Source organism: Ovis aries, chromosome 4 (genome assembly GCF_016772045.2).
Source record: "Ovis aries strain OAR_USU_Benz2616 breed Rambouillet chromosome 4, ARS-UI_Ramb_v3.0, whole genome shotgun sequence".
Taxonomy (NCBI): Eukaryota; Metazoa; Chordata; class Mammalia; order Artiodactyla; family Bovidae; genus Ovis; species Ovis aries.
In genome coordinates this window covers 45,720,659-45,748,255 of record NC_056057.1, presented here as the reverse complement: position 1 = coordinate 45,748,255, position 27,597 = coordinate 45,720,659, and the positions used below count along the sequence as shown (strand labels likewise).

Sequence of the window (27,597 nt, the reverse complement as noted above, 5' to 3'; positions counted from 1 at the left end):
GTCCATGGGATTTTCCAGGCAAGAATACTGGAATGGGTTGCCATGCCCTCCTCCAGAGGAATTTCCCAAGCCAGGGACAGAAACCAGGTCTCTTGCATTGCAGGTGGATTCTTTACTACTGAACCACTGGGGAAGCCCAAGGATTAAATGACAATGCATAAAACTGCTTTATCTTAGGCACACAGAGCATTTAGAAGGCAGCTCTCATTAATATGGGCTCCCCTGGTGGCTCAGATGGTAAAGAATCTGCCGGCAATGCAGAAGACCTGGGTTTGACCCTGGAGAAGGAAATGGCTACCCACTCCAGTATTCTTGCCTGGAGAATTCCATGGACAGAAGAGCCTGGTGGGCTACAGTTCGTGGGGTTGTAAAGAGTTGGACATGACTGAGCGACTAACACTTCTTCTCATAATTACCACTGCTAGTTCCACTCTTGCCTTCTTTAGGGCTTCCCTGGTGGCTCAGATGGTAAAAAATCTGCCTGCAATATGGGAGACCTGGGTTTGATCCCCGGGTTGGGAAGAGCCCCTGGAGAAGGGAACAGCTTCCCACTCCAGTATTCTTGCCTGGAGAATTCCATGGACAGAGGAGCCTGGCAGGTTACAGTCCATGGGGCTGCAAAGAGTTGGACACAACTAAGTGACTTTAAAAAAAAAAGAGATTCTACATGGTGTCCAACATGTGGAACACAATCAAAAATATTGCTATATTCTGACAGAGAGTTAAGAGATGAACCCTGCTGAACATTCATTCTTAGTAGTTGACATTTATTATCTATTTGTAGAATGGAGTAAGGAAAAGTACAATGGATAAAATTCAGATTGTCATACTTGAATTCTCATCATGATTTTTAATTTCTATGTATTTTTATTTTTAAAAGTTGCTTAAATTACTGCTTTGTAAGAGCAAAGGAAGCAGCTCAATTATTGCCATCAATCTAAAGAACAGGGCCTTGTGCCAGGTAGTACCAAAGGGAATTTAAAAGATAAGATCCTTGACTTTAAAGTTATGGGAATCAACAATATAATAAAAAATGAAAAGTAAATGATCAGCTGAATCAATAGACTGATATCAACCATAGTAAGAGAGATTTATATTGATGATATTAAAAGAAAAAACTACCCTTCATTTTATAATCTAAAATGTATAGGCTCTGATTTACATCATTATTAATACATGGAGGAAGTTAAGTTGTCTTTAGTGTATGAACCTGAATGATATGTACTAACTGTGCATGTCATGAAACTTTGCTTTCCAGTAAATAATATGTTTCTAAAGCAAGGGTAATGAATTTATGGGGCATATCTGAAAGGTTGTGTTTAGACAACAATCACTTGAGGAAGGAAAGCAATAAAAATAAATTTGTATTTTTCTAAGTTGATTTTTGCCAAGAGACAAAAATATTATGGAAACAAAGACAAAGGCAGAAATAGACTCACTAGAGTGGGAATAGCCTAAGGGTAGAAAAACAGTAAAAAAAGTTCTTTCCTACTATGTTATCTTTTCTTAAATTACAGTGTGGTCTAGTTGTAGAAATCTTCAATTTCGTTTTGATGGCATTTTTTTCTCAGATAATTAATGAGTTTAACTCTATTTTCTCTGGTATAGCAAGTGCAAATGAACTTTAGCTTAAGGATAGAACCTCAGCAATATCAAGTAATTTTCTAACTCAAGTCTAGGAATAGTAGCTTTGTAATAGTTTTTTAAAATATATAATTCAAGGTTTTAAGCATTACAAAGAAAATCCTAGTAAAACATGTTCTTTGGCATGAAGCACCAAGTACTTACTGTAACAGTGTTAGGGAAATTCCACCCAATCTGGCTACAGAGAAACTATGTGTACCGACTTTCCTCAAATTCTTTAATGCTTCCCTTGTTCAGGAGCTTGTTTGAACATGATTAGATTAATTCTTGGAGAAGGCGATGGCGCCCCACTCCAGTATTCTTGCCTGGAAAATCCCATGGACGGAGGAGCCTGGTAGGCTGCAGTCCATGGAGTCGCAAAGAGTCAGACACGACTGAACGACTTCCCTTTCACTTTTCACTTTCATGCATTGGAGAAGGAAATGGCAACCCACTCCAGTGTTCTTGCCTGGGGAATCCCAGAGACGGGGGAGCCTGGGAGGCTGCCGTCTATGGGGTCGCACAGAGTCGGGCACGACTGAAGTGACTTAGCAGCAGCAGCAGCAGATTAATTCTGGATGCCAGCAGGCTCAGGTGGACTTAGCTTTGCTGCTTACCTGTGAGACCACTAGCAAGTGTCTGAATGTACCTTAGCCTCTTTCTCCTCCTCCTCCCTTCTACAGATGGGGATATTACTACTACCTTGCTGGCAGCTGTGGATAGCATGTATGTGGAATACCTGGAGCATAGTAGGTTCTCAATTAATGAGCACTTTCTCTCAAACTTAGAGGATCCCATGATGACATCTCCCAGCTTACAATGCTGTAATCGCTCTACTCTAGCATCAAAATTCAGAGTGTCATCGTAAGCAAATCTTTCGGTGTCATATGGTCATGGTGAGATCTAACCAGGTGCCACCTTCCACACTCAGAGTGAGGGGGGCAAGCCTTGAGCATGACTTTGCTGATAAATCAACAAATTGACTTCTGTTTCTTCAACATTAACAGATTCCTCTCTATAATCTCTTTGAGACGTGCTGGAGTCTCTCGGTTCATCTTAACCTTTCCTTTCTGTTCTTAAAAAAAACCCAAAAAAAACCTTACAGTAATTGGAGGGAATAATACCGTGTTCTATACGACCCTAATTCAGCGACATCTGGCTTTAATATTACAAATAAGTTATTAACCCATGCTAGAAATGAAAGAGACAACTAAATTGTTTGTTGTCCTAGGGTTGATTAACAGTGCTCAGACCACACTTTGATAGTGTCTTCACTAATATGTCAGGAGCCTCATTAAAATCTCCCATGGTGGAAATGGCACCCGAAATTCTAAGTCATGAGGTGGGGGTGGTGGTGCAGGGATTCATAACATTCAAAAAGCATTTTTTAATCATCCACAAAAATGAAAAAGTAAGCAACTTACAAACCTTTTCTTCTGCAGTCCAGTGTCTGTATGGGAAATACGTAGTTGTGGCAAAGAGAAGAGTCCACCTCAGTCTTGATGACTGGGGGTTTTCCTGACAATTGGGGTTTTGGCTCCAATTGTTCATTTCCTTCTTCATTACATAACTGTTCAGATTTTATCTGCCTCAGTTTTTTATTTTTCAGTTCTTGTGGGCTTTCACACTTGGCATAGTTCCCCAAATTCCGATTCCTTGGAATCTGCAGCATTGAAATAAGCGTTTCCATCTCACAAGTACAATGCCAGGGGTTGTCATAGAGACGCAGGTAGCTCAGGAGAGGTGTATAAATGAACACTTCCTCTGTCAAGACTTTGATCTGGTTGTGCTGCAGTAAGAGAGTGGTGAGTTTATTTAAACCGAAGAAAGCTTCACTCTCAATTTTGGAGATCTCATTCTGTTGTAGATCCAAGCTTTTCAGCTTTTTAAACTTGGAAAACATGCTGTTCTTCAGTATGCGGATTTTGTTTCTTGCTAACAGCATGTGCAGCAAATCCTGAGGCCAGTCAGGCAGCACATAAACTAGTTTTCTTTCTTGACAATCTAAGTATTTTTCGTGAAGGTATGTGTACACTTCACAGGGGAGGCCTGGTGCATAGCGTTTGACTGGGTTGGAGCTTTTCCGGCTCCCACCAGCCCGGCCATGGTTCACTCGGTTTCTTGCACCCCCAGGGCTTGCCTTGCGGAGCTCAGCGGCTTTACAAAAGAAAAGTAGGATTACGATGGTCACCACCCGCATCCTGACATCCAGCTGGTCCCAATTACTTGGTGTGACAGATGGAACCACGAAAGTATTCCTTTGAAATCCAAGTTTGGGTAATCTTAACTAAAGCAGTTCAGGAAGAATGAGACCCAGCTGAGGTACGGCAGTCCCTAGATTGCAAAAGGAAAAAAAAATAGAGACCTTTGTGAACACTGCAACTGATGAATAAAATCAAATTATCAAGTTTTTTTTCTAAATTATAAAAGTATGATAATACATTTACAGGAGACTTGGAAAATACAGAGCAAAGTTACATATAGTTCCACTATATATTACAACTATTTTTAAGTAGGCAAATTAAGATTTTTTTAGTTGGGGTTTCAATATCAAACACTCAAAAATTAATAGAATAGAAAAGTAGAAGGAAAGAGTAGACCTGAGAAACACTACGAACAAACTCAACATAATCAAGATTTATATAATTTTCACCCAATAGCAGGATGCAAATTCTATTCAAGTTCCCATAAACTCTAAACCAGGAGACATGGAACTCAAGTTATATTTTATTTTAAGGCAAAGGCATTCCAATTATTATAATAAAGGTACATGTAGAAAGTGGTGTAGAAAGCTCCACGCCCTCCTGCTTGCCTGGTTTCATGGCTAAATGTTTGGGCTCTGAATGTGAATCACGGCTCTTCTACTTGCTTAACTGTGTGATCTCAGGCTAATTGCTTAATCTCATCTTTAGCATCTGTGGAGAGGGACTGATGATACCTCTAGCATTTTGGGGGAAGATGAAACAGGCTCACCGCAATGAATACTTCACAGTTCCTGGTCTAGGGGAAGAACTCAGTTTAACTGTTAGGATTTAGCATTATGAAAACTGAAACTCGATTCAAGAAATTAAAGGGATTCTTCTTATAGCTTTGAGATGTGCAAACAAGAGTAGGACTCCAATGGATGTTCTGCTGAACTTATTTTTCTGTTTCCTTTGCTATCTCACAATCACCAATCATGTTGAATGTGGGCTCTAGAAAGGCTCAGGGTAAATCGCCAACTGTCCTTGCCATCTCCTGCACATCTTGGTTCAAATGTCACCTTCTCAGCAAAACCTTTTCTGGCTGCTCTATTTAAGGTAGCACCCCTTCCCACTCACTGGTGATTCTCTAATCCATTTCTTGTTTTCTTTCTCTCCAGAGCATGTATCACCATCTGTCAAAATAAGTATTTTGCGTCTTTTGTTTATTGTCCTTCTTTCCCAACTAGGATATAAACTTCCTAAGGACAGGAATTTTTCTCTATTTTGTTCACTGCTGTTATTTCCAGCACCTGCAGGGTTTCTAGTACATAGCAGGTTCTTGTTAAATGTTTGTTGAATTGCATGAATTCAAGTAACTGCTATTTAAAATATAAACAACCTCATAAATTTAGTTATTTTTTTGGAATCTATTGTTCCCTTCAGTATTACTGATGACTTCCAAAATCTGCACATTTTAAACAATTTTTTTCATTTTAAAAATTCTAAAATTGGTTCTGGTTTGCACTTATTACTTAGGACATAGTTGTAAGGAGGAAGAAATGTTCAAAATGGATTTGTAATTAATAACATTTCTGTTGTTATTATCATGGGGCTCTCAGGTTATGAGCAACAGATGTGTTTTCTATTCATTGTCTCAGTGTGAATGCCAGGATCACCCCCTTGCCTGGAGTTTTCCTGATTGTAGGGGTCTCCTCCATTTAGAATGCCTTCTCCCCTCTTTGCCCCAAGCATTCCTCCCATTCACTGTTTTGTGTTCCCTCACTGTTTCTCTTCTGTCTCAGATTTGGAGTCTTACTCATGCCAGTCTAGACCCAGAGAGCTGATTGTGTAACACTTTGCTGTCTAGCTCTTTGCACACGTCTTGATTTCCCTTCTAGATCACAAGCTGGGCAGGTGTCTCTGGTCCCAGAACTCACAGGCACTTGGCCTTTCTGACTCTCCACATATCAATCTAAAATTCTTTGTAAACTTTATGGCTATCTAACCTAAAATATAAACATTCTGTCAATTACTGTGCTTGCTGAATTATTCATGACATTCATGCTAAAGTATTTGCTGGGGGGAAATGTCCCGATGTCTGCAACTTACTTTAAAATGCATAAGAAATTAAGATGAACTGAGGGACAGAGAGGATGTACAGGTCGGTATGTGATCAAGCAAATATAGTAAAATATGAATTGTAGAATATGGGTGATGGTTATATTCATTGTACAATCCATCAATTCTCTCAACTTTCTATGTTTGAAAAATTTCATAATGTTAAAAGGAAACACAACCTCCCAAATTAACAAAAATGTCACACCACAAAAAAACCAAATGAGTTTTTTTCAAAAGCTTTGAAGCTGAAAAGCTCTAAGTATATACAGTTTTCCCCCACAAAGTAGTATTTTTCTCTTATCCCCTTTCCTTTTGTAATCCTCAAACAATAATAAGCATATTTTAATTTTAATGCCCAAAGAAATCATTTTTCTAGGAAAGGAAACCATATACTTAGAGCAAGTTACTTACCAGGGGTTTTGGTTTGCTTTCTAATGAATACACAGCATTGAATGCAGGGTGGAAAAACTTTAAGTTTAAATATTTGTAATCTGTTTTTTAGTAATATGTAACTTGTTTGATTTAGGTTTCTGTAAGAACCTGCAAGAGCTGAATGTCTCTGACTGTCCATCGCTCACAGTGAGTATAAGAAGCTCATTTTACTGTTGTTTATATGGATTCAGACTTGCTCCACTAGAGTACTAATAACACAGAGGTTCTGCCAAAACACATGTCTGTGTGCTCATTTATATTAAATACGGAGAAAGCAAACATTGACAAGAAATGTTATCCAATTTATATAATGCTATTATTTATCCTATAGGTATGCCCAAGGTTGGAATCTCTGAAAAGTGAAAACCATTCAACAATAACACAAAAATGAGCTATATTTATGTTTAAGGTGATGTGTGTGTGAGACAGAAAAAAATGGGCTCCAGCAGAGACAACAGGGTCAATCTATCAGTCTTCCCGGCTGTCAACTGTGGTGCCCAAGAGGATGGAAACGAACACATAACCCTAGTCAGCTCCTTCCTGGTCCCTGCCTCCAGGCTTCCTCTGCTTTCAATCTGTCTTCCACTGCGTGACCACAGATATCTATTCCTTCTAAAAGGCAGATCTGACCATTTCACTACTACCTTCCACCATTTATACAAACGCCTGTCATCCACACTATGGGATAAAGTCAGCTCTTTAAAATTACTGTACTCTGGAGACCCTCAGTGATCTTGCCTCTGCCTCGCTCTCCAGTCTCATCTTCTAAGTCCTGCTGCACACTAAGTTGCAGCAGACACACCCTGCTTTGTTTCCTTTGCTGCGTGCACCAAGCTCCTCTTGCTGTTCTGCCTTTGCACAGGCTGTGCTCTTCACTTGGAGATGGGAGGAACAGAATGAAGAGCTTCATTACTTCATGCTCCTCATAGGTCACCAGTTCCAGATTGAAGTCCATGCACCTTGGCATACGTGAAAAGACTTCATGAACCGGCTCCTTCTTGCTATCTACCCAGCCTCATCATTACAGTTTCTTCTTTCAGATTTCTACTCTATTTCATTCTTTATGTGCATATTTTTAGTACCTACTGTGTTAAAGATATATGATATATAGGGAACTTATATGTTATAAAATAGAGGTGTTATAGGGAATTTAAGATGAATTAGGTTCCAATTCTTACCCTCAGGGAGCTTTAGTTCTTGCTTGAAAAAAAAAAAACAGCATATTCTGTAAATTTGGCTTCCTAATAGGAAAGTCAGAACAATGTCATCTGTGTTGAATTTATGAACATCAAAGTCTTTTTTCCAGTTTTAGTCTAATAATATACAGGGCTGATAATTTTATCCAGCTACATTTTACTATTGTCTTTCCTTTTGAGACAAAGACTAAGAGACAGGCTTACATTTAAGGAGTTGAGTAACATTTATTCAAAAAGGTTTGATTTTTAAGAAGCTTGCCTTATGAATATATTACATCCAGAAAGATTTGAGTGCATTGTGGACAAATTCCACAGACCATCTTGCAGTGTTAAACACAGAAACAGTTTTTGCATTTATGTGCTCAAGTATTTGGGGATTGCAACTTGAGTTCTTTTGTTCTTTTAAATGTTGAAACAAAATTAGTTTGAATTTCCTTCAGACAGGAAAATGAAGAGAATGGTTTGTTTCCTCATCTCAAAGGAACATCAGATTATTCCATGTTACAGAAAGCCTACAACATCTTCCTCTTGCTGGTTCCCACAGTTACATCTGTGTAGCTACTTCTCTAAGGGTGTAAACCAGCTTTCTCTCCCCCTCCATGTCCCACTTGATCTGCATTTTTGCCGGAATCTTCCAACAGGCACATAGTCACTTCGATAGTTGAACCATGAATATTTTTGAAGATAGATTCTTTGTATTAAACTATAATGCCACACATTATACTTGTTCTCTCCACTCCTGTTGGGGAAAAGTGTACTGTTTACTTTTTTAAATGTATGCATGTATATCCAAATCCTACATTTCTGTGACGGAATGTCTAGAAACCTCGCTGGCATCTTAAATGCAATGGCAAGAGTACAGTGTTTATTCAAAGTCCTGTACTTGTTCTCAGGCGTTATTGACACACAGAATCTTTTCTACAGCAGAACTACAGTTTCACACCTTAAAAACAACCCTTGTGTTCTCTTTAAGGTATGGTTTGCATCTTAAATCAACCAATTCTTATCCCATGTGGAAGATGCTTTGACCTGTAGGATTTTGTTATTTTAATATTCATGATTCCAAGAAGTAGCTAGGAATAGAATATTAAGCACCGATGGTCCTGCTGAAACTAAACATTTGCCATCCTTTGTGCTGTTGGGGGCAGCCATACTGACCATGCAGAATCCCTCCCCAAACCACATCAGCTAGCCTAGTGACAGTTCACCTCTTCCTGTAATGGCCTATTTCTAGGACAATGTACCACAGATATTTAAAACTAGCAGACCTCTTCAGTATTCCTGGAGACTCATCCACCATCATTAAATAAACACAAACCTGCAGCTACTCATTCTAGAACATTTTACCAAGTTACCCACACAAGAAGCAGCAGCATTGCAATCCAAGCTTGCAATTCATCTGTCTTGTAAACGTGAGTTTAGGGTTCATGATTGAAATCATTCTTTTTCTTTCACGTCACAGTCACACTATTCTCTTGTTCTGGTTTTCAGCTCTCTAGAGGACGGCTGACTGAATCTTTAAGATTCTCCTGCACGGTTTCCCCGACACTAAATTTCATGTCCGACATGTATGCAGCCTCTAATTCAGGCCATCTCAAACTCATCATAAGTTTGGTGAAAATCTGTTCAACTGTTTTAAATATTCAGTAACAGAACCGCAGAAACTTCACCACACACAAACATCTCTCTCTCTCTCTCTCTCTCTCTCTCTCTCTCTATATATATATATATATATATATATATATATATCTGTGTATGAATATGGACTCATTTTTCAATGAAGTCCAGTTGAAAGAGTTTACTACTCCCGTCTTTCAGAATGATTTTAATAAGTTTAAAAATGGATCCCTTTTCAATCATTTTCATGTATCTAAAGAGTCAAGACTGTTTGACACTTTGCCACAAGCTCCAATTTTCTGTCATGGTGTTGAAATGGCAAGGGTTCAAATTTTAATAAAGCGTCATTGTGATGGAATGGGACTTTATTTCCAAAGAAAGGGAACAGTGAAGTTGCTCAGTCACGTCTGATTATTTATGACCCCATGGACTGTAGCCTACCAGATTCCTCCATCCATGGAATTTTCCAGGCTAGAGTACTGGAGTGGGTTGCCACTTCCTTCTCCAGGAGATCTTCCCGACCCAGGGATAGAACCCAGGTCTCCCGCATTACAGGCAGATGCTTTACTGTCTGAGCCACCAGGGAAGCCCAAAGAAAAGGAAGGGGAGGGAGTAATGAAGTTGCAAGCAAAGCAATCTTCTACTTAATTTGATTTATAACTAATAAAGCGTATGAAGAGATCAAGTCTGGCATATACTTTTTGGGGAGCAGGGAGAGAGATGATAATGGGGAAATAGCAAAGCCTGTTAGACTTTAATAAGATTCTTCCCTCTACTGTTATGCAGGATGAATCAATGAGATACATCTCTGAGAGCTGCCCTGGCGTTCTGTATCTCAATCTATCTAACACAGTTATCACCAACAGGACAATGAGACTCCTGCCAAGGTAATGCTTGTGTTACCTGTATCACCCTGAAAATAGTTATGCTCCTTTGGGCCCTGATTTGCTGTAGTATCACCCGAAGGCAGTGCTCCTTTCACTAACACCCCCCGCCTGTGGCACCCCTATCCTGGTAACAGGAGACTGCTTTCAAGTTCCACTGCCTTCAAGTGCCGCTGCTCTCCCTTCTTGAGGGGTATCCATTGAGATGAATACCCATTTCAGTGGGCATCCACTGAAATTATCAGTTATAATTAACTGATCCTTTGCCTTGACTGCTGGTTTGGTGTCACTCTTGTAGCAGTTTGCCCAGTAGCTTGAGTTAAGCTCTGCCTGTCTCCTTCTGATGGTCCTCATTCTTGGGACTTTGAAGCCTGGCCCCTCAATTCTAGTCCAGTGTTCAGACTTCTCTACAACAGAAAGCCAATATCCTGCTTCCTCAGACTGAACTCTGCAGTGCCAGGTTCCCTACTGCCGTGTTCTGGTTACCTGCTAGGGCCCCCGCATCACCTCCAGGAAATCTAATATTTGCTGGTTTTTTTGACCTATGGACTGTTGACAAGCTAGCACTTCTTTGGAGGAGAAGGCATGGAAGAATACATTACTAAGAGTTGACAGGATATTCAACTTTATCCAAAATTTACCTCATTCAATTATTCCTCATTTTCACCAAGGAAAAACTAATTAGGAAAGCATATATACTCATATTGGGAGAGATTCAAAACATTTTTCAAACTCCTATGAAGGAGTGAATAATTTTTGAGAATGTAACTATTTTTAGATCTTTTTAAAAATGACAATGAGGCATTTCACTTCAGTTCAGTTCAGTCGCTCAGTCGTGTCCGACCCTTTGCGACCCCATGAATCACAGCACGCCAGGCCTCCCTGTCCATCGCCATCTTCCAGAGTTCACTCAGATTCACGTCCATCAAGTCAGTGATGCCATCCAGCCATCTCATCCTCCGTCATCACCTTCTCCTCCTGCCCCCAATCCCTCCTAGCATCAGAGTCTTTTCCAATGAGTCAACTCTTCGCATGAGGTGGCCAAAGTACTGGAGCTTCAGCTTTAGCATCATTCCTTCCAAAGAAATCCCAGGGTTGATCTCCTTCAGAATGGACTGGTTGGATCTCCTTGCAGTCCAAGGGACTCTCAAGAGTCTTCTCCAACACCACAGTTCAAAAGCATCAATTCTTCGGTGCTCAGCCTTCTTCATAGTCCAACTCTCACATCCATACATGACCACTGGAAAAACCATAGCCTTGACTAGACGGACCTTAGTTGGCAAAGTAATGTTTCTGCTTTTCAATATGCTGTCTAGGTTGGTCATAATTTTTCTTCCAAGGAGTAAGCATCTTTTAATTTCATGGCTGCAGTCACCATCTGCAGTGATTTTGGAGCCCCCCAAAATAAAGTCTGACACTGTTTCCACTGTTTGCACATCTATTTCCCATGAAGCGATGGGACCAGATGCCATGATCTTCGTTTTCTGAATGTTGAGTTTAAGGCAACTTTTTCACTCTCCTCTTTCACTTTCATCGAGAAGCTTTTTAGTTCCTCTTCACTTTCTGCCATAAGGGTGGTGTCATCTGCATATCTGAGGTTATTGATATTTCTCCCAGCATTCTTCATTCCAGCTTGTGTTTCTTCTAGTCCAGCATTTCTCATGATGTACTCTGCATATAAGTTAAATAAGCAGGGTGACAATATACAGCCTTAATGGACTCCTTTTCCTATTTGGAACCAGTCTGTTGTTCCTTGTCCAGTTTGAACTGTTGCTTCCTGACCTGCATACAGATTTCTCAAGAGGCAGGTCAGGCGGTCTGGTATTCCCATCTCTTTCAGAATTTCCCACAGTTTATTGTGATCCACACAGTCAAAGGCTTTGGCATAGTCAAGAAAGCAGAAATAGATGTTTTTCTGGAACTCTCTTGCTTTTTTGATGATCCAGCAGATGTTGGCAATTTGATCTCTGGTTCCTCTGCCTTTTCTAAAACCAGCTTGAACATCAGGAAGTTCACGGTTCACGTATTGCTGAAGCCTGGCTTGGAGAATTTTGAGCATTACTTTACTAGCATGTGAGATGAGTGCAATTGTGTGGTAGTTTGAGCATTCTTTGGCATTGCCTTTCTTTGGGATTGGAATGAAAACTGACCTTTTTAGGGATGCTTAAACAGAAAATTCTAGGTGGTACTCTTCCTTATTTTTTCTCTTCAACCATTTTCTGGAAATGTACAAGCCTAGGAAAAGGGTGGTGACATATTTGTTTATCTCAGTAATTGACTTGCCACGTTCTATTTGGTCAAATCTATCAAATTTTTCCTTTGAAATTTCTTGTGAGTCTTTTAAAAATAGAGAGTTTTCCTCCTTCCAGGCATTTGATACACATTTTTTTCTTCTATGATTTGTTTTAAAATTTATAATCAAGGTAGAATTTATTCTGTAGATAAATGAAACAACAATCTAACAGGCTCAACCCATGTGGCCCAAAGTGTGTTCGTGTGCAGTCCATGAGCTCAGAATATTTATTTTTCACATCAAGAATTGTCAAACTCCTGGGGATAGCAGGGCGGAGCAGGGGAGGGGGAGAGAGAAATTAAGAGTATGGGATTAGCATATACATACTACTGTATATAAAATAGATAAACAACAAGGACCTACTGTATAGCACAGGGAACTATATTCAATATCTTATAATAACCCATAATGGAAAAAATCTGAAAAAGAATATATTATATACATATGCGTGTGTGTGTATATATATATGTATACATGTATATATCGCTGAATCACTTTGCCGTACACTGGGATTTAACACAACATTATAAATTAACTATACTTCAGTGATTAAAAAAAAAAGAGTTGTTAAACAACTAGCCAATTATTGCAGCATCATATACTGAATAAAACTTTTCTCAATTGATGCATGATATCTCCCTATATATCTAGAGGCTTCCCTGGTGGCTCCTTGGTAAAGCGTCTGCCTGCAATGCGGGAGACCCGGGCTCAATTCCTGGGTCGGGAAGATCCCCTGGAGAAGGAAATGGCAATCCACTCCAGTACTATTGCCTGGAAAATCCCATGGACAGAGGAGCCAGGAAGGCTGCAGTCCATGGGGTCGCAAAGAGTCGGACACGACTGAGCAACTTCACTTTCACTTTACTAAAAACTCATCACCTTCTAATGTTTTTGTACACATTACTATTATCTATGTTCTTGAAGTGATTTATGTCTATTGATTTTGTATGGTGAAAATACTATAAAATAGTGTGCTCTGTGCATCTCTTCCCAACTGCATTATCAGTGATCTCTCATTAATAGCTTGAAATCAGCCAAAATGGCAAGGAAAATGGCAAATAATACAAAATTAGGGCCTAGTTTATTTTTCTGTTGATTGTTTAGACTGGAGAAAACAATATAGGTGATTAAAAGTGCGTCATGTCTACAAACTATAGAATGGGAGAAAAGATTTGCAAATGATGCCACTGACAGGGCCTAGTTTCCAAAATACACAGACAGCTCAACTCAACAACAAAAAATCAAAGAACCCAACTGAAAAATTGGCAGAAGACCTAAATAGACATTTCTCTAAGGAAGAGATACAAATGGCAAATAGGCACAAGAAAAGCTGCTCAACATTGCTAATTATTAGACAAATGCAAATCAAAACGACAGTGAGGTGCCACCTCACTCACATGTGTCAGAATGGCCATCATTAAAAAGTCTACAAATAACAAATGCTGGATAGGGTGTGGAGAAAAAGGTATTCTCTTACACTCTTGGTGAGAATACAAGTTGGTGTAGCCACCGTGGGAAAAAATATGGGGGTTCCTCAGAAAACTAAAAATAGAATTACCGTACGATCCATTCCTGGGCATATATTCAGACAAAACTATAATTCAAAATGATGTATGTATCCCTATATTCATAGCAGCACTATTCACAATAGCCAAGACAATGGAAACAACTGGAATGTCTGTCGACAGAAGAAGGGATGAAGATATGGTAGATACATACATGATAGAAAATCATAAAAAAGAATGAAATAATGCCATTTGCAGCAACATGGATGAGCTAGAAATTGTCATACTAAATGAAGTAAGTCAGAAAGAGAAAAACAAATACCATATGATATCATTTATGTGTGGAATCTAAAATATGACACCAATGAACTTACTTATGAAACAGAAACAGAATCATGGACATAGAACAGACGTGCTTGCCAAGAAGGAGGGAGTTAGGGGGAGGGATGGAGTGAAAGGTTGGGGTTAGCAGAAGTCAAGTGTTTATACGTAGTCGATAAACAGCAAGGACCTACTGTGTAGCACAGAGAACTATATTCAAATCCAATGACAAATCATAATGGAAAAGAATATTAAAAAGAATGTATGGAAATATATGTATAACTGAATCACTTTACTGTATAGCAGAAATTAACACAGTAAGTCACAGTAAGTTAACTATACTTCCACAAAAAAATACTGCAAAAAGGCATGTCATATTTGTAGCTGCAACATTGTGAATAGCACAAAGAAGTGTAGCAAGTATCTTTTCAGTACTTGAAAACTGTTATCCGATTGAGCAAAGAAGTTACATCATTGATGACTGAGTGAAATCTGGACACACATTTTTCTTCACTTTTGTCTTACCCATTAAAATAAATAAATATACTCGTATTGGAATTATACTCATTCCTCAATTTTTCTAATTTTACTTCCATTTTTTGGTAAAAATAAATATAGCAGACTGACCAATTTTATTTTTCCTTTGAGGACACACAGGAGAAGACAAAAGTACCACCTATATTATGAGTTTGGCAAAAGTCAATGAATGAAAGCATTGTGTAAGAATCAACTGGTTATACGAAATCAGTAATAAACAGTATTGTGTATGTTACTATTTGTAATTTGTGGGCTATTCATCTTTTATATCTGTAAAATAGTTGATGTAAAATAGTAAGATGTATAATTTTAGAGCAAACATATATACATATGCATACATGTTTTTGAAGAGCCAGTTGTTAGATATTTACCAGTATGCCAATAATAAGATAAAATAAATTAGAAACTAAGTCATATTTTTACAATATTTAGTCTCCCTATCAGGAACATTTTGTTGTTCAGTCGTTTAGTCGTGTCCAACTTTTTGCAACCCCATGGGCTGGAGTCCACTAGGTCCCACTGTCCCTTGGATTTCCCAGGCAAGAATACTGAAGTGGGTTGCCACTTCCTCCTCCAGGGGAATCTTCCGGCCCAGGGATTGAACCTGCCTCTCCTGCTGTGGCAGGCAGACTCTTTACCAAGGAGCCAACAGGGAAGCCCATCAGGAACATAGTATACTTCAAAAAAATATCTTTTTGCAAATGCTCTTAGATGTTTCAAAATTTTGTTTTATTCATACAGATAGTCTTTGTGGTGTCTTTTTAATTGCCATTGTGCATGGTATCCTTTCTGAATGTGATTCCTCATTATATTTTCTAATGAGGAAATATATTTTCAAACATATTTTCAATATATTTCTAATGAATACTTTTGGATTTGGATATGATGAACATGTATCTTTTTAAACTTTTCATTTGTATGATTTAACTGACTTCTTTTCTTCTAAAATAAGAAAGCAGAGGTATGAAATTACTTTTAAAGAACTTTGGCAAAGCTTGTATGATTTGATGAAGTATTGTTCTCCTTTTCTGAACAAACTGTTGTATATTTGCTTACCTCTTTGACCCAATAATTATTTAGAAGAGAATTTTGTTTTTAATTCTAGTTTCGTATACTGCAGTCAAGAAATGTGGACAGAATTATTCCTACTTTTTGAAATTTATGGAGATTTCTTGGTGGACTACTTAATATAATCAATTTCAATAAATCATCCATGAATGTTTAAAACAAAAGAGTTTCTTTCAGAGAACAAAATTTCTATGTACATATGCACATGCATGTGTAAATTCTTAATGTCATAGTGATATAGTAGTTGCCTATTATAATGAAGTTTTTATTTTTATGTTATTTAATGTAAATAACATAAATTTTGTTATTTAACATAAGGATTAATAAGTAGCATGTTTGTACATACAATGTATCTATAAATTGTAGCACTTGTTTACATAAAATTTTATTTTTCTATCCTGGTTGATGTTTCTTTATCTTAAGTTCTTTTAAAATGCTGCTTACACAGTCACCTTTGTTTTCTTTCGCTTGTGGCTTTGTGAAATAACTTTATGTATACCCATAATTTTTAACCTTTGTGTTGCTATATTTTAGGTTTATCTTTCACATGTAGCACATAGCTAACTTCTATTTAAAAAAATTTCAATCTCTTTGCCTTTTTAAGAAGTGGTTTAAAAGATTAATATTTCTTGTCAAAACTGAGTATATGGTCTTATTTTAATCATCTTGCTTTATGTTTTTTATTTATTTTTATGTTACTGTACTGTACTTATCTTTTCTGCTTTTTGTTATAAAATGTGTTATATCTATAATCTGAATGTATTTAGATAAATGCATATTCTGTTGTGTATTCTAACTAGTGGCTATTTCTATGTTTTTTAAAAACATGCTTTATCATGCATTTCTCTAATTATCAAAGTCACAATGAAACACTAACTTTGCTCCCCCTGTGTTTGACAAGAGATCTAATACATTCTAATTCTCCCTTGAACTCGATGTCCCTCTACTTTGACTCACCTATATGTAAATACATACTAACTGTGATTTTTTATCATCTAACTTTCTTTTTAATATTGATTTTTGCTGTCTGTACTCAATATTGTAATCATATTTATCATTCAGTTCAGTTCAGTTCAGTCGCTCAGTCGTGTCCGACTCTTTGTGACCCCATGAATCGCAGCATGCCAGGCCTCCCTGTCCATCACCAACTCCTGAAGTTCACTCAGATTCACGTCCATCGAGTCTGTGATGCCATCCAGCCATCTCATCCTCTGTCATCACCTTCTCCTCCTACCCTCAAACCTCCCAGCATCAAAGTCTTTTCCAATGAGTCAACTCTTCGCATGAGGTGGCCAAAGTACTGGAGTTTCAGCTTTAGCATCATTCCTTCCAAAGAAATCCCAGGGCTGATCTCCTTCAGAATGGACTGGTTGGATCTCCTTGCAGTCCAAGGGACTCTCAAGAGTCTTCTCCAACACCACAGTTCAAAAGCATCAATTCTTCGGTGCTCAGCCTTCTTCACAGTCCAACTCTCACATCCATACGTGACTACTGGAAAAACCATAGCCTTAAAACCCTACAAATGCTGCTCCATAATCTTCACTATTTCAAGTTAAAGAAAAGTCTAAAGCCAGCCTGATTTTTCTCTTCTTTTGTTGGTAATCTTTTTTTTTTCCTGCCAAGATGCTGGCAGGAAATTCCTTTTCTCTGAGAAATTAAAAACATTTTCCAAACTTGTGTTCTTTTAATTAATTTTTCCTGGGACATAGTAAATATTTCAGACATTAAAACTAATTTTCTCAGCTAAACCTCTTGGACATTAAAACTAATATTCTCAGCTAAAAAAGAGATAGTTTTCTCTTTACTTTTCTATTACTGAAAGTCTTTATTCAAATTTCATCAAGTTTCCTACTCATGTTCTTTTATTTTTGCTCTAGGATCCAGTGTAAGCTTCCATACTACATTCAGCTGTCATTTCCCCTTAGTGCTCTCCAGTTTTTTCCAGTCCACAGTTGTTCCTTGTATCTCATGACCTTGACACTTAAGAATACTGTTTATTTATGACACTTGAAGAATACTGTTTATTTATTTTGTAAACAATCTCTCAATTTGGGTTAACTGATGGGCTTTCTTTTTTAATGTTTCAACCCTATTTGTTCATGTTTTATCTTAAGAATCCCCTTTCATTTTCAGGTCAGATTTTATTCCAGTCCTTTAAAGCTATCATCTTATCTCTCATCATTATTTTCTCAACAATACTGCATTCTCTGTACCAGTAGCTCTCAAAGTGTTTTCTGAGGACAGCAGTGTTCCAGTAAATGTTTAATAACTGGCTGAGGTAGGGGGTCAACGTATGTTTTGATTAGTAGGATTTACTGATTTCTGCGAGAGGGCATCAGAGGGCAGACACACTGAAACCATAATCACAGAAAACTAGTCAATCTAATCACATGGACCACAGCCTGGTCTAACTCAGTGAAACTAAGCCATGCCCTGTGGGGCCACCCAAGACGGGCAGGTCATGGTGGAGAGTTCTGACAGAATGTAGTCTACTGGAGAAGGGACTGGCAAACCACTTTAGTATTTTTGACTTGAGAACCCCATGAACATATTGAAAAGGCAAAATGATAGGATACTGAAAGAGGAACTCCCTAGGTCGGCAGGTGCCCAATATGCTACTGGAGATCAGTGGAGAAATAACTCCAGAAAGAATGAAGGGATGGAGCCAAAGCAAAAACAATACCCAGCTGTGGATGTGACTGGTGATAGAAGCAAGGTCTGATGCTGTAAAGAGCAATATTGCAAAGGAACCTGGAATGTTAGGTCCATGAATCAAGGCAAATTGAAAGTGGTCAAACAGGCGATGGCAAGAGTGAACATCAACATTCTAGGAATCAGCGAACTAAAATGGACTGGAATGGGTGAATTTAACTCAGATGACCATTATATCTACTACTGCAGGCAGGAATCCCTTATAAGAAATGGAGTAGCCATCATGGTCAACAAAAGAGTCTGAAATGCAGTACTTGGATGCAATCTCAAAAACGACAGAATGATCTCTGTTCGTTTCCAAGGCAAACCATTCAATATCACAGTAATCCAAGTGTATGCCCCAACTAGTAACGCTGAAGAAGATGAAGTTGAATGGTTCTATGAAGACCTTTTAGAACTAAAACCCTAAAAGATGTTCTTTTCATTATAGGGGACTGGAATGCAAAAGTAGGAAGTCAAGAAACACCTGGAGTAACAGGCAAATTTGGCCTTGGAGTACAGAATGAAGCAGGGCAAAGATTAATAGAGTTTTGCCAAGAGAACACACTGGCCATAGCAAACACCCTCATCCAACAACACAAGAGAAGACTCTACACATGGACATCACCAGATGGTCAACAATGAAATCAGATTGATTATATTCTTTGCAGCCAAAGATGGAGAAGCTCTATGCAGTCAGCAAAAACAAGACCGGGAGCTGACTGTGGCTCAGATCATGAGCTCCTTATTGCCAAATTCACACTTAAATTAAAGAAAGTAGGGAAAACCACCAGATCATTCAGGTATGACCTAAATCAAATCCCTTATGATTATACAGTGGAAGTGAGAAATAGATTTAAGGGGCTAGATCTGATAGATAGAGTGCCTGATGAACTATGGATGGAGGTTTGTGACACTGTACAGGAGACAGGGATCAAGACCATCCCCATGGAAAAGAAATGCAAAAAAGCAAAATGGCTGTCTGGGAGGTCTTACAAATAGCTATGAAGGCAGAGAAGTGAAAAGCAAAGGAGAAAAGGAAAGATATAAGCATCTGAATGCAGAGTTCCAAAGAATAGCAAGAAGAGGTAAGAAAGCCTTCCTCAGCAACCAATGCAAAGAAATAGAGGAAAACAGCAGAATGGGAAAGACTAGAGATCTCTTCAAGAAAACTAGAGATACCAAGAGAAGGTTTCATGCAAAGATGGGCTCAATAAAAAACAGAAATGGTATGGACCTAACAGAAGCAGAAGATATTAAGAAGAGGTGGCAAGAATATACAGAAGAACTGTACAAAAAAGATCTCCACAACCAAGATAATCACGATGGTGTGATCACTCACTTAGAGCCAGATATCCTGGAATGTGAAGTCAAGTGGGCCTTAGAAAGCATCACTACGAACCAAGTTAGTGAAGGTGATGGAATTCCAGTTGAGCTATTTCAAATCCTGAAAGATGATGCTGTGAAAGTGCTGCACTAATATGCCAGCAAATTTGGAAAACTCAGCAGTGGCCACAGGACTGGAAAAGGTCAGTTTTCATTCCAATCCCAAAGAAAGGCAATGCCAAAGAATGCTCAAACTACTGCACAATTGCACTCATCTCAAATGCTAGTAAAGTAATGCTCAAAATTCTCCAAGCCAGGCTTCAGCAATACGTGAACCGCGAACTCCCTGATGTTCAAGCTGGTTTTAGAAAAGGCAGAGGAACCAGAGATCAAATTGCCAACATCCACTGGATCATCAGAAAAGCAAGAGAGTTCCAGAAAAATATCTATTTCTGCTTTATTGACTATGCCAAAGCCTTTGGCTGCATGGATCACAATAAACTGTGGGAACTTCTGAAAGAGATGGGAATATCAGAGCACCTGACCTGCCTCTTGAGAAACCTATATGCAGGCCAGGAAGCAACAGTCAGAACTGGACATGGAACAACAGACTGGTTCCAAATAGGAAAAGGAGTCCATCAAGGCTATATATTGCCACCCTGCTTATTTAACTTATATGCAGAGTACATCATGAGAAACTCTGGGCTGGAAGAATCACAAGCTGGAATCAACATTGCTGGGAGAAATATCAATAACCTCAGATATGCAGATGACACCACCCTTATGGCAGAAAGTGAAGAGGAACTCAAAAGCCTCTTGATGAAAGTGAAAGAGGAGAGTGAAAAAGTTGGCTTAAAGCTCAACATTCAGAAAACGAAGATCATGGCATCTGGTCCCATCACTTCATGGGAAATAGATGCGGAAACAGTGCCAGACCTTATTTTTGGTGCCTCCAAAATCACTGCAGATGGTGACTGCAGTCATGAAATTAAAAGACGCTTACTCCTTGGAAGGAAAGTTATGACCAACCTAGATAGTATATTCAAAAGCAGAGACATTACTTTGCCGACTAAGGTCCGTCTAGTCAAGGCTATGGCTTTTCAAGGAGTCATGTATGGATGTGAGAATTGGACTGTGAAGAAAGCTGAGCACCGAAGAATTGATGCTTTTGAACTGTGGTGTTGGAGAAGACTCTTGAGAGTCCCTTGGACTACAAGGAGATCCAACCAGTCCATTCTAAAGGAAATCAGCCCTAGGTGCTCTTTGTTTTTTGTTTTTTTTTTTTTTTAAATTTTAAAATCTTTAATTCTTACATGCATTCCCAAACATGAACCCCTCCCACCTCCCTCCCCATAACATCTTTCTGGGTCATCCCCATGCACCAGCCCCAAGCATGCTGCATCCTGCGTCAGACATAGACTGGCGATTCAATTCACATGATAGTATACATGTTAGAATGTCATTCTCCCAAATCATCCCACCCTCTCCCTCTCCCTCTGTGTCCAAAAGTCCGTTATACACATCTGTGTCTCTTTCCCTGTCTTGCATACAGGGTCGTCATTGCCATCTTCCTAAATTCCATATATATGTGTTAGTATACTGTATTGGTGTTTTTCTTTCTGGCTTACTTCACTCTGTATAATCGGCTCCAGTTTCATCCATCTCATCAGAACTGATTCAAATGAATTCTTTTAACGGCTGAGTAATACTCCATTGTGTATATGTACCACAGCTTTCTTATCCATTCATCTGCTGATGGACATCTAGGTTGTTTCCATGTCCTGGCTATTATAAACAGTGCTGCGATGAACATTGGGGTACATGTGTCTCTTTCAATTCTGGTTTCTCGGTGTGTATGCCCAGAAGTGGGATTGCTGGGTCATAAGGTAGTTCTATTTGCAATTTTTAAGGAATCTCCACACTGTTCTCCATAGTGGCTGTACTAGTTTGCATTCCCACCAACAGTGTAGGAGGGTTCCTTTTCTCCACACCCTCTCCAGCATTTATTGCTTGCAGATTTTTGGATCGCAGCCATTCTGACTGGTGTGAAGTGGTACCTCATTGTGGTTTTGATTTGCATTTCTCTAATAATGAGTGATGTTGAGCATCTTTTCATGTGTTTGTTAGCCATCCGTATGTCTTCTTTGGAGAAATGTCTATTTAGTTCTTGGCCGTTTATTTTTCTGGAGTTGAGCTGCAGAAGTTGCTTGTATATTTTTGAGATTAGTTGTTTGTCAGTTGCTTCATTTGCTATTATTTTCTCCCATTCAGATGGCTGTCTTTTCACCTTGCTTATATTTTCCTTTGTTGTGCAGAAGCTTTTAATTTTAATTAGATCCCATTTGTTTATTTTTGCTTTTATTTCCAGCATTCTGGGAGGTGGATCATAGAGGATCCTGCTATGATTTATGTCTGAGAGTGTTTTGCCTATGTTCTCCTCTAGGAGTTTTATAGTTTCTGATCTTACATTTAGATCTTTAATCCATTTTGAGTTTATTTTTGTGTGCGGTGTTAGAAAGTGATCTAGTTTCATTCTTTTACAAGTGGTTGACCAGTTTTCCCAGCACCACTTGTTAAAGAGATTGTCTTTACTCCATTGTATATTCTTGCCTCCTTTGTCAAAGATAAGGTGTCCATATGTGTGTGGATTTATCTCTGGGCTTTCTATTTTGTTCCATTGATCTATATGTCTGTCTTTGTGCCAGTACCATACTGTCTTGATGACTGTGGCTTTGTAGTAGAGTCTGAAGTCAGGCAAGTTGATTCCTCCAGTTCCATTCTTCTTTCTCAAGATTGCTTTGGCTATTCGAGGTTTTTGTATTTCCATACAAAGCTTGAAATTATTTGTTCTAGTTCTGTGAAAATGTGGCTGGTAGCTTGATAGGGATTGCATTGAATTTGTAAATTGCTTTGGGTAGTATACTCATTTTCACTATATTGATTCTTCCAATCCATGAACATGGTATATTTCTCCATCTATTAGTGTCCTCTTTGATTTCTTTCATCAGTGTTTTATAGTTTTCTATATATAGGTCTTTAGTTTCTTTAGGTAGATATATTCCTAAGTATTTTATTCTTTTCGTTGCAATGGTGAATGGAATTGTTTCCTTAATTTCTTTTTCTACTTTCTCATTATTCGTGTATAGGAATGCAAGGGATTTCTGTGTGTTGATTTTATATCCTGCAACTTTACTATATTCATTGATGAGCTCTAGTAATTTTCTGGTGGAGTCTTTAGGGTGCTCTTTGGAAGGAATGATGCTAAAGCTGAAGCTCCAGTACTTTGGCCACCTCATGTGAAGAGTTGACTCATTGGAAAAGACCCTGATGCTGGGTGGGATTGGGGGCAGGAGGAGAAGGGGAGGACAGGGGATGAAATGGCTGGACGGCATCACGGACTCGATGGACGTGAGTCTGAGTGAACTCCGGGAGTTGGTGATGGACAGGGAGGCCTGGCATGCTGCAGTTCATGGGGTCGCAAAGAGTGAGACACAACTGAGCAACTGACCTGAAGGGAACTGAACTGTGACATAAATAATTTTATCATGTTCAGTTTTAAGTTACCACCATGTCACTGAATGTACAGTTGAGAAGAGATGCTAACAATTGGTTCTCATGGGCTAGTGCAAGCCAGCTCCATCAGCACCACTGTGGAGGGCCTCTGACCCTTTTAAGAATTCTGTAGGATTCTCTGCCCTACTATAGAGAATATCACTCAGTAGTTTTCTTTAGAAATTCTACATTAAGATATATATGTGTATATGTGAATGAATATATGTGCATGTATGAATGTGTTTATATATATAGTACATGTGTATATGTGTATGTATGTATTTTATCTATCTATAGATAGAAAGTGAGTTGGGGGATGGCTAGAGAGGGGAGAGAGAGATACATATTTAAAAATCTATAAATCCATATGTGAAAATCTGAACTCTTAAGTAGATGATTTGGGAGTAGCATTATCACTTTTTTTAAAACTCAAAACATTTTTTCCAACCATACTTTGAGATAACTTTTTCTTCTAGGAAATTTAAAATAATGGTGCAGCTCTGCATAGTTTTTTAAGGATGTTTATTTTACAAATGAAGCTGTATCTTTAGTGGGCAACATATAGGAAAATAGGACCTAAAATGAGAATTTTGTTTTGATTTTAACTTCTAGTTCTTGCTATTGAGATAACATCCAGGATAAATGCTACGTGATACTGATGTTTCTCATCATATGAAAAAAATGTACACTGACTTTCTTATCTATAATAAAAATATATTTCATAATGATTCTCTATTTCTGCTCTGCTTTCTATTGTTTTAATCATGCTTGGGTATGTAATAACATTTTTTCAGCTATAAATAACTAGAGAAGTGTTGTTTGTTGCTGTTCTTATTCTCTCTCTGGTGCCTTTAGTGTTTCTTTCCAAAGAAAAATGTAATTTGTTTGCCTTTCTTGGCAACAGTGATTTGCCAGCTTTTTATCTGAATATTTTTCCTCACTTCTTTGGGGACTTGCTCAGTTTTCTAAAGTTGAAAACAAGGGCTGCCCATAGCTCAAGCCCATTTCAAAGTATTTTTTGCTTTTAAATATTTCCTGAATTAAACCCTGTCCTTTTATTCCACTGCCACAGTCAAGGTGGCATTCTCAATACCTCATTTGGTGCACCATCCAGATGGTTCACCCTTGGTCTCTCTTCCCTTATGTTGTGAGGCGTATTGTCCTGAACTTAGTCTTACAGTGTCTTTGACGTGCTTAAGGTCTAGACTCTTCCTTTACTCTTCTTTGTCATTATCTGATCAATCTTATCTGCCTAGGTTTTCCAAAGGAAACTCTCAACTCTGGTAGTTGACTGCTACATGCTTCTCTTTCTCTACAAGCTAGAATGCCTTTCTCCTCTTTCTGCTAATCTGTAGACTTTACATCTCAAGTCATACCATCTATCAGAACTCCACAGTGATTCCTCCCTGAGTTCCAGTAGCAACATTCATTCACTTTTTCACTATGTATTGATCAACTGCTCTTTCCAACTATTCTGGGCACAGAGTGGCGAGTAAAGATATTAATATTATGATCTTTGCTTCTTAACGGAGCCTTATATGCTATAGAAGCATGATGTCTATTTTTCCTATAGATGAATCAACCCTTACATTAACTGGCAACTTCTTATTGACAAGTACTCTCATGTTATACAGTCTCACCACAGTTCATCAGAGTGGGGTAGACAGAGTAAGCTGTGGCTGTGACTGGAAATCCTTAGGGTCCACCCTGTAAATAGGAGGTCAAGTCACTGCATTTGGATTTTCTGCCCGAATTCTATTAAAAAACTGCCTCTGCAAGACTAAGTCCAGTACTCAACTCAAAAGAATCCATATGCAAATACTCTCTTTTACAGACTGGACCTTGTGTTGAGATTTTTCAGGGAAATGTTAATTTAAATACAGAATTCTACATTCCTTCTAGTAATAGCTACCCTCAGGTGTTGAAGATCTAACACAGAGGGCCTCAATTCTTTAATGGATAAAAAACTCAAAGAAAAAAGAAACAGCGATCTCTGTAGTTTCTGTAAGAATTGTGATGTCTTAAAGATTATAGTAACAGTAGAAAAATCAATCACAAAGAGAACCTTCCCCACACACATAAGAAAAAGTTATCAAATAATTAGAAAACATTGTCTTAAAACACTGCCTCAAGTGTAATTAGAACTATAAATTCATCTCTGGATTGGAAAAATGATGAACCAGATCTTACTCATACAACAGACATATTTCTTTGCCAAAATTCAGGATAAAAAGTGGCAATATTGCATAAAATTTGCCAAGTGTGATTTCACTGTCAACCAATATTTTTCTCATCCCCCAAAGCTCTAAGTCTGCGGCACCATAAAAGCCTAGAAAGGCTAACAGAGCCACTCAAGATTTGTGTTTTACTTTCAAACTGATGGTTCCCATATGGTTCCACTTTGAAGAGATAGATCTTGACTTAATCTCAGAATCATTTAGTTTAATTAAATGACTCTTTTGCCAAACCTGGGGTCAGTGGATCCTCCAAGAAGATCATGAATGGAAATCAGGGGTTCCATAAATTTTGATAGGAGAAAAAAAAATCTCTATTTTCACTAAGCTCTAACTGAAATATAGATTTAAAAAGTTCAGGGTAGTATTAGCAGTCCCTGGGACTCTTTCACTCATACAAATCACAATTATTTTCTCATCACATGTATTTTCTTATAGTTGTTACAAATATTTAAAATTATCATTGTTACTCAGTACTGCTTCAAAAGCACTGTAGTTAATAGAGCTGTCACTAGATGTTGTTGTTTAACATGTTAATAAAGAAGCATATATATTATTTCACTCATTTGGTTTTTAAAAATATTTTAATATCTTTGGATAAAATTGGCTGCCTTTGTAATTGTATTTTATTTTATACATTGAAAACATTATGCTGACAAAGGGGCTATAGATCCAAAAGTATCTGTGACAGACAAAAAAGTTAAAAGCTGCTTGTTCAATTCTCATTTTTGGTATTTGTTAATGGATCACATGCACTCAAAGAAACTGAAAAATAGACTTGGATCAGACTTGAATATATTTGAATATGCATGATTGTGTAAGTAATGGTTTCATTATTATACCTGAAGAAAGACTGATTGATGTACAGAGCTTAAAAATAGCTTAGGAAGAACAGTCTGCAAATGCATGGGCAACAGATGGAGGAACAGAAACTACCGCAGACTATCAATCTCACTGGGGTTAACAGACTACACATGGTTTTGCCACCACGACTGAAATAGGGTACAGAAGGAATATGAGGCCCCTCAAACTCTTCAAATTAGTATGCACCACTATTGTTAGGTAAGTACCATTAAATGGAAAAGAGAAAGGCCAAACTTTGTAAGAATAATTCATATGTATTATTCGAGACAGTAGTAGCAATAATAATAATATATGTATTTTTAAAGGTTCTACCATATCTCTGCTGATTTTAATCATCAAAACTCACCCTCAATATAATACTATGATATATATACATTCTTATGTAATTGTCACATCTTTATTAAGAGGAAAAAGCAGATACGTTACATTCATGTTATAGAAAACTAAGGTTCAGGAAAGCTGGAGGCCCCACAGTTGGTCAGGGTTGAAAAAAAAGATAATGCTATAATCTCCACTTAATAAATGTGGAAACAGTCTCTGAGCAGTTAAGGGGCAGTTGCAGTAAGTGTCAGGGCTGGGATTCAAATCCAATTTGGTCAGATTCCAACACCCTGTGTATTTTCCATTGTGTCATGCTGCCTGCCTCACTATTCCTTTCTCCAAATTGGAGAGCAAAGAAGTTCTTAGGAATGACAACCCCCCCAAGAAAATTGTACTTCACTTAGTTGAATCACAAGGGTATAATTCAGGGAGAGAATGATAAAGCATTTCTGAAACTTTGGCAATGCTCTCAAGGGGCCCAGAAGGGTCATGTCTTTGGGATGTTAGTGCTGCCTTCTCCGTCAGATCCCTGCCCACCCAGCCACTGGGGAATCCAGAAGACTTCCCTCTCTGTTCTACTGAATCTCATGGAAATAGCCATTACCAGGGGGAAATGTGTGTGAGTCAAATAATCTGCTACGGAATATGAATTATATCATATGATATTTTCAGATTTGGGAAATAAATCTGATGAATGATCAAAGCTTGCATATCTAATTTCCCATTTATGTGAAAGTAAACTTTATTAGTCATCTGTGGGCTTTTGAGGGACAGAAAGGCATTTTCCTCCTACTTTTTGTTCTTTTTGCTTTCTAGTTCACTGTCAAACTGC

At 38.2% G+C, this 27,597-nt stretch overlaps 2 protein-coding genes across 2 annotated transcripts in view; one reads left to right on the top strand and one right to left on the bottom strand.

Moving 5' to 3' along the window:
* FBXL13 (F-box and leucine rich repeat protein 13) overlaps window positions 1–27,597 on the top strand; it is a 224,236-nt gene that overhangs the window by 104,008 nt on the left and 92,631 nt on the right. The window contains exons 10-11 of the mRNA XM_027968573.3: window positions 6,451–6,503; window positions 9,956–10,056. Of these exons, the coding sequence (XP_027824374.2) occupies window positions 6,451–6,503; window positions 9,956–10,056 (154 nt within the window). The remainder of the gene's footprint in view (window positions 1–6,450; window positions 6,504–9,955; window positions 10,057–27,597) is intronic.
* The window catches only part of LRRC17 (leucine rich repeat containing 17), a 42,191-nt gene that overhangs the window by 13,461 nt on the left and 1,133 nt on the right, over window positions 1–27,597 (bottom strand). Inside the window, exon 2 of the mRNA XM_004007822.5 lies at window positions 3,052–3,957. Within this exon, the coding sequence (XP_004007871.1) occupies window positions 3,052–3,823 (772 nt within the window). The 5' untranslated portion in view covers window positions 3,824–3,957. The remainder of the gene's footprint in view (window positions 1–3,051; window positions 3,958–27,597) is intronic.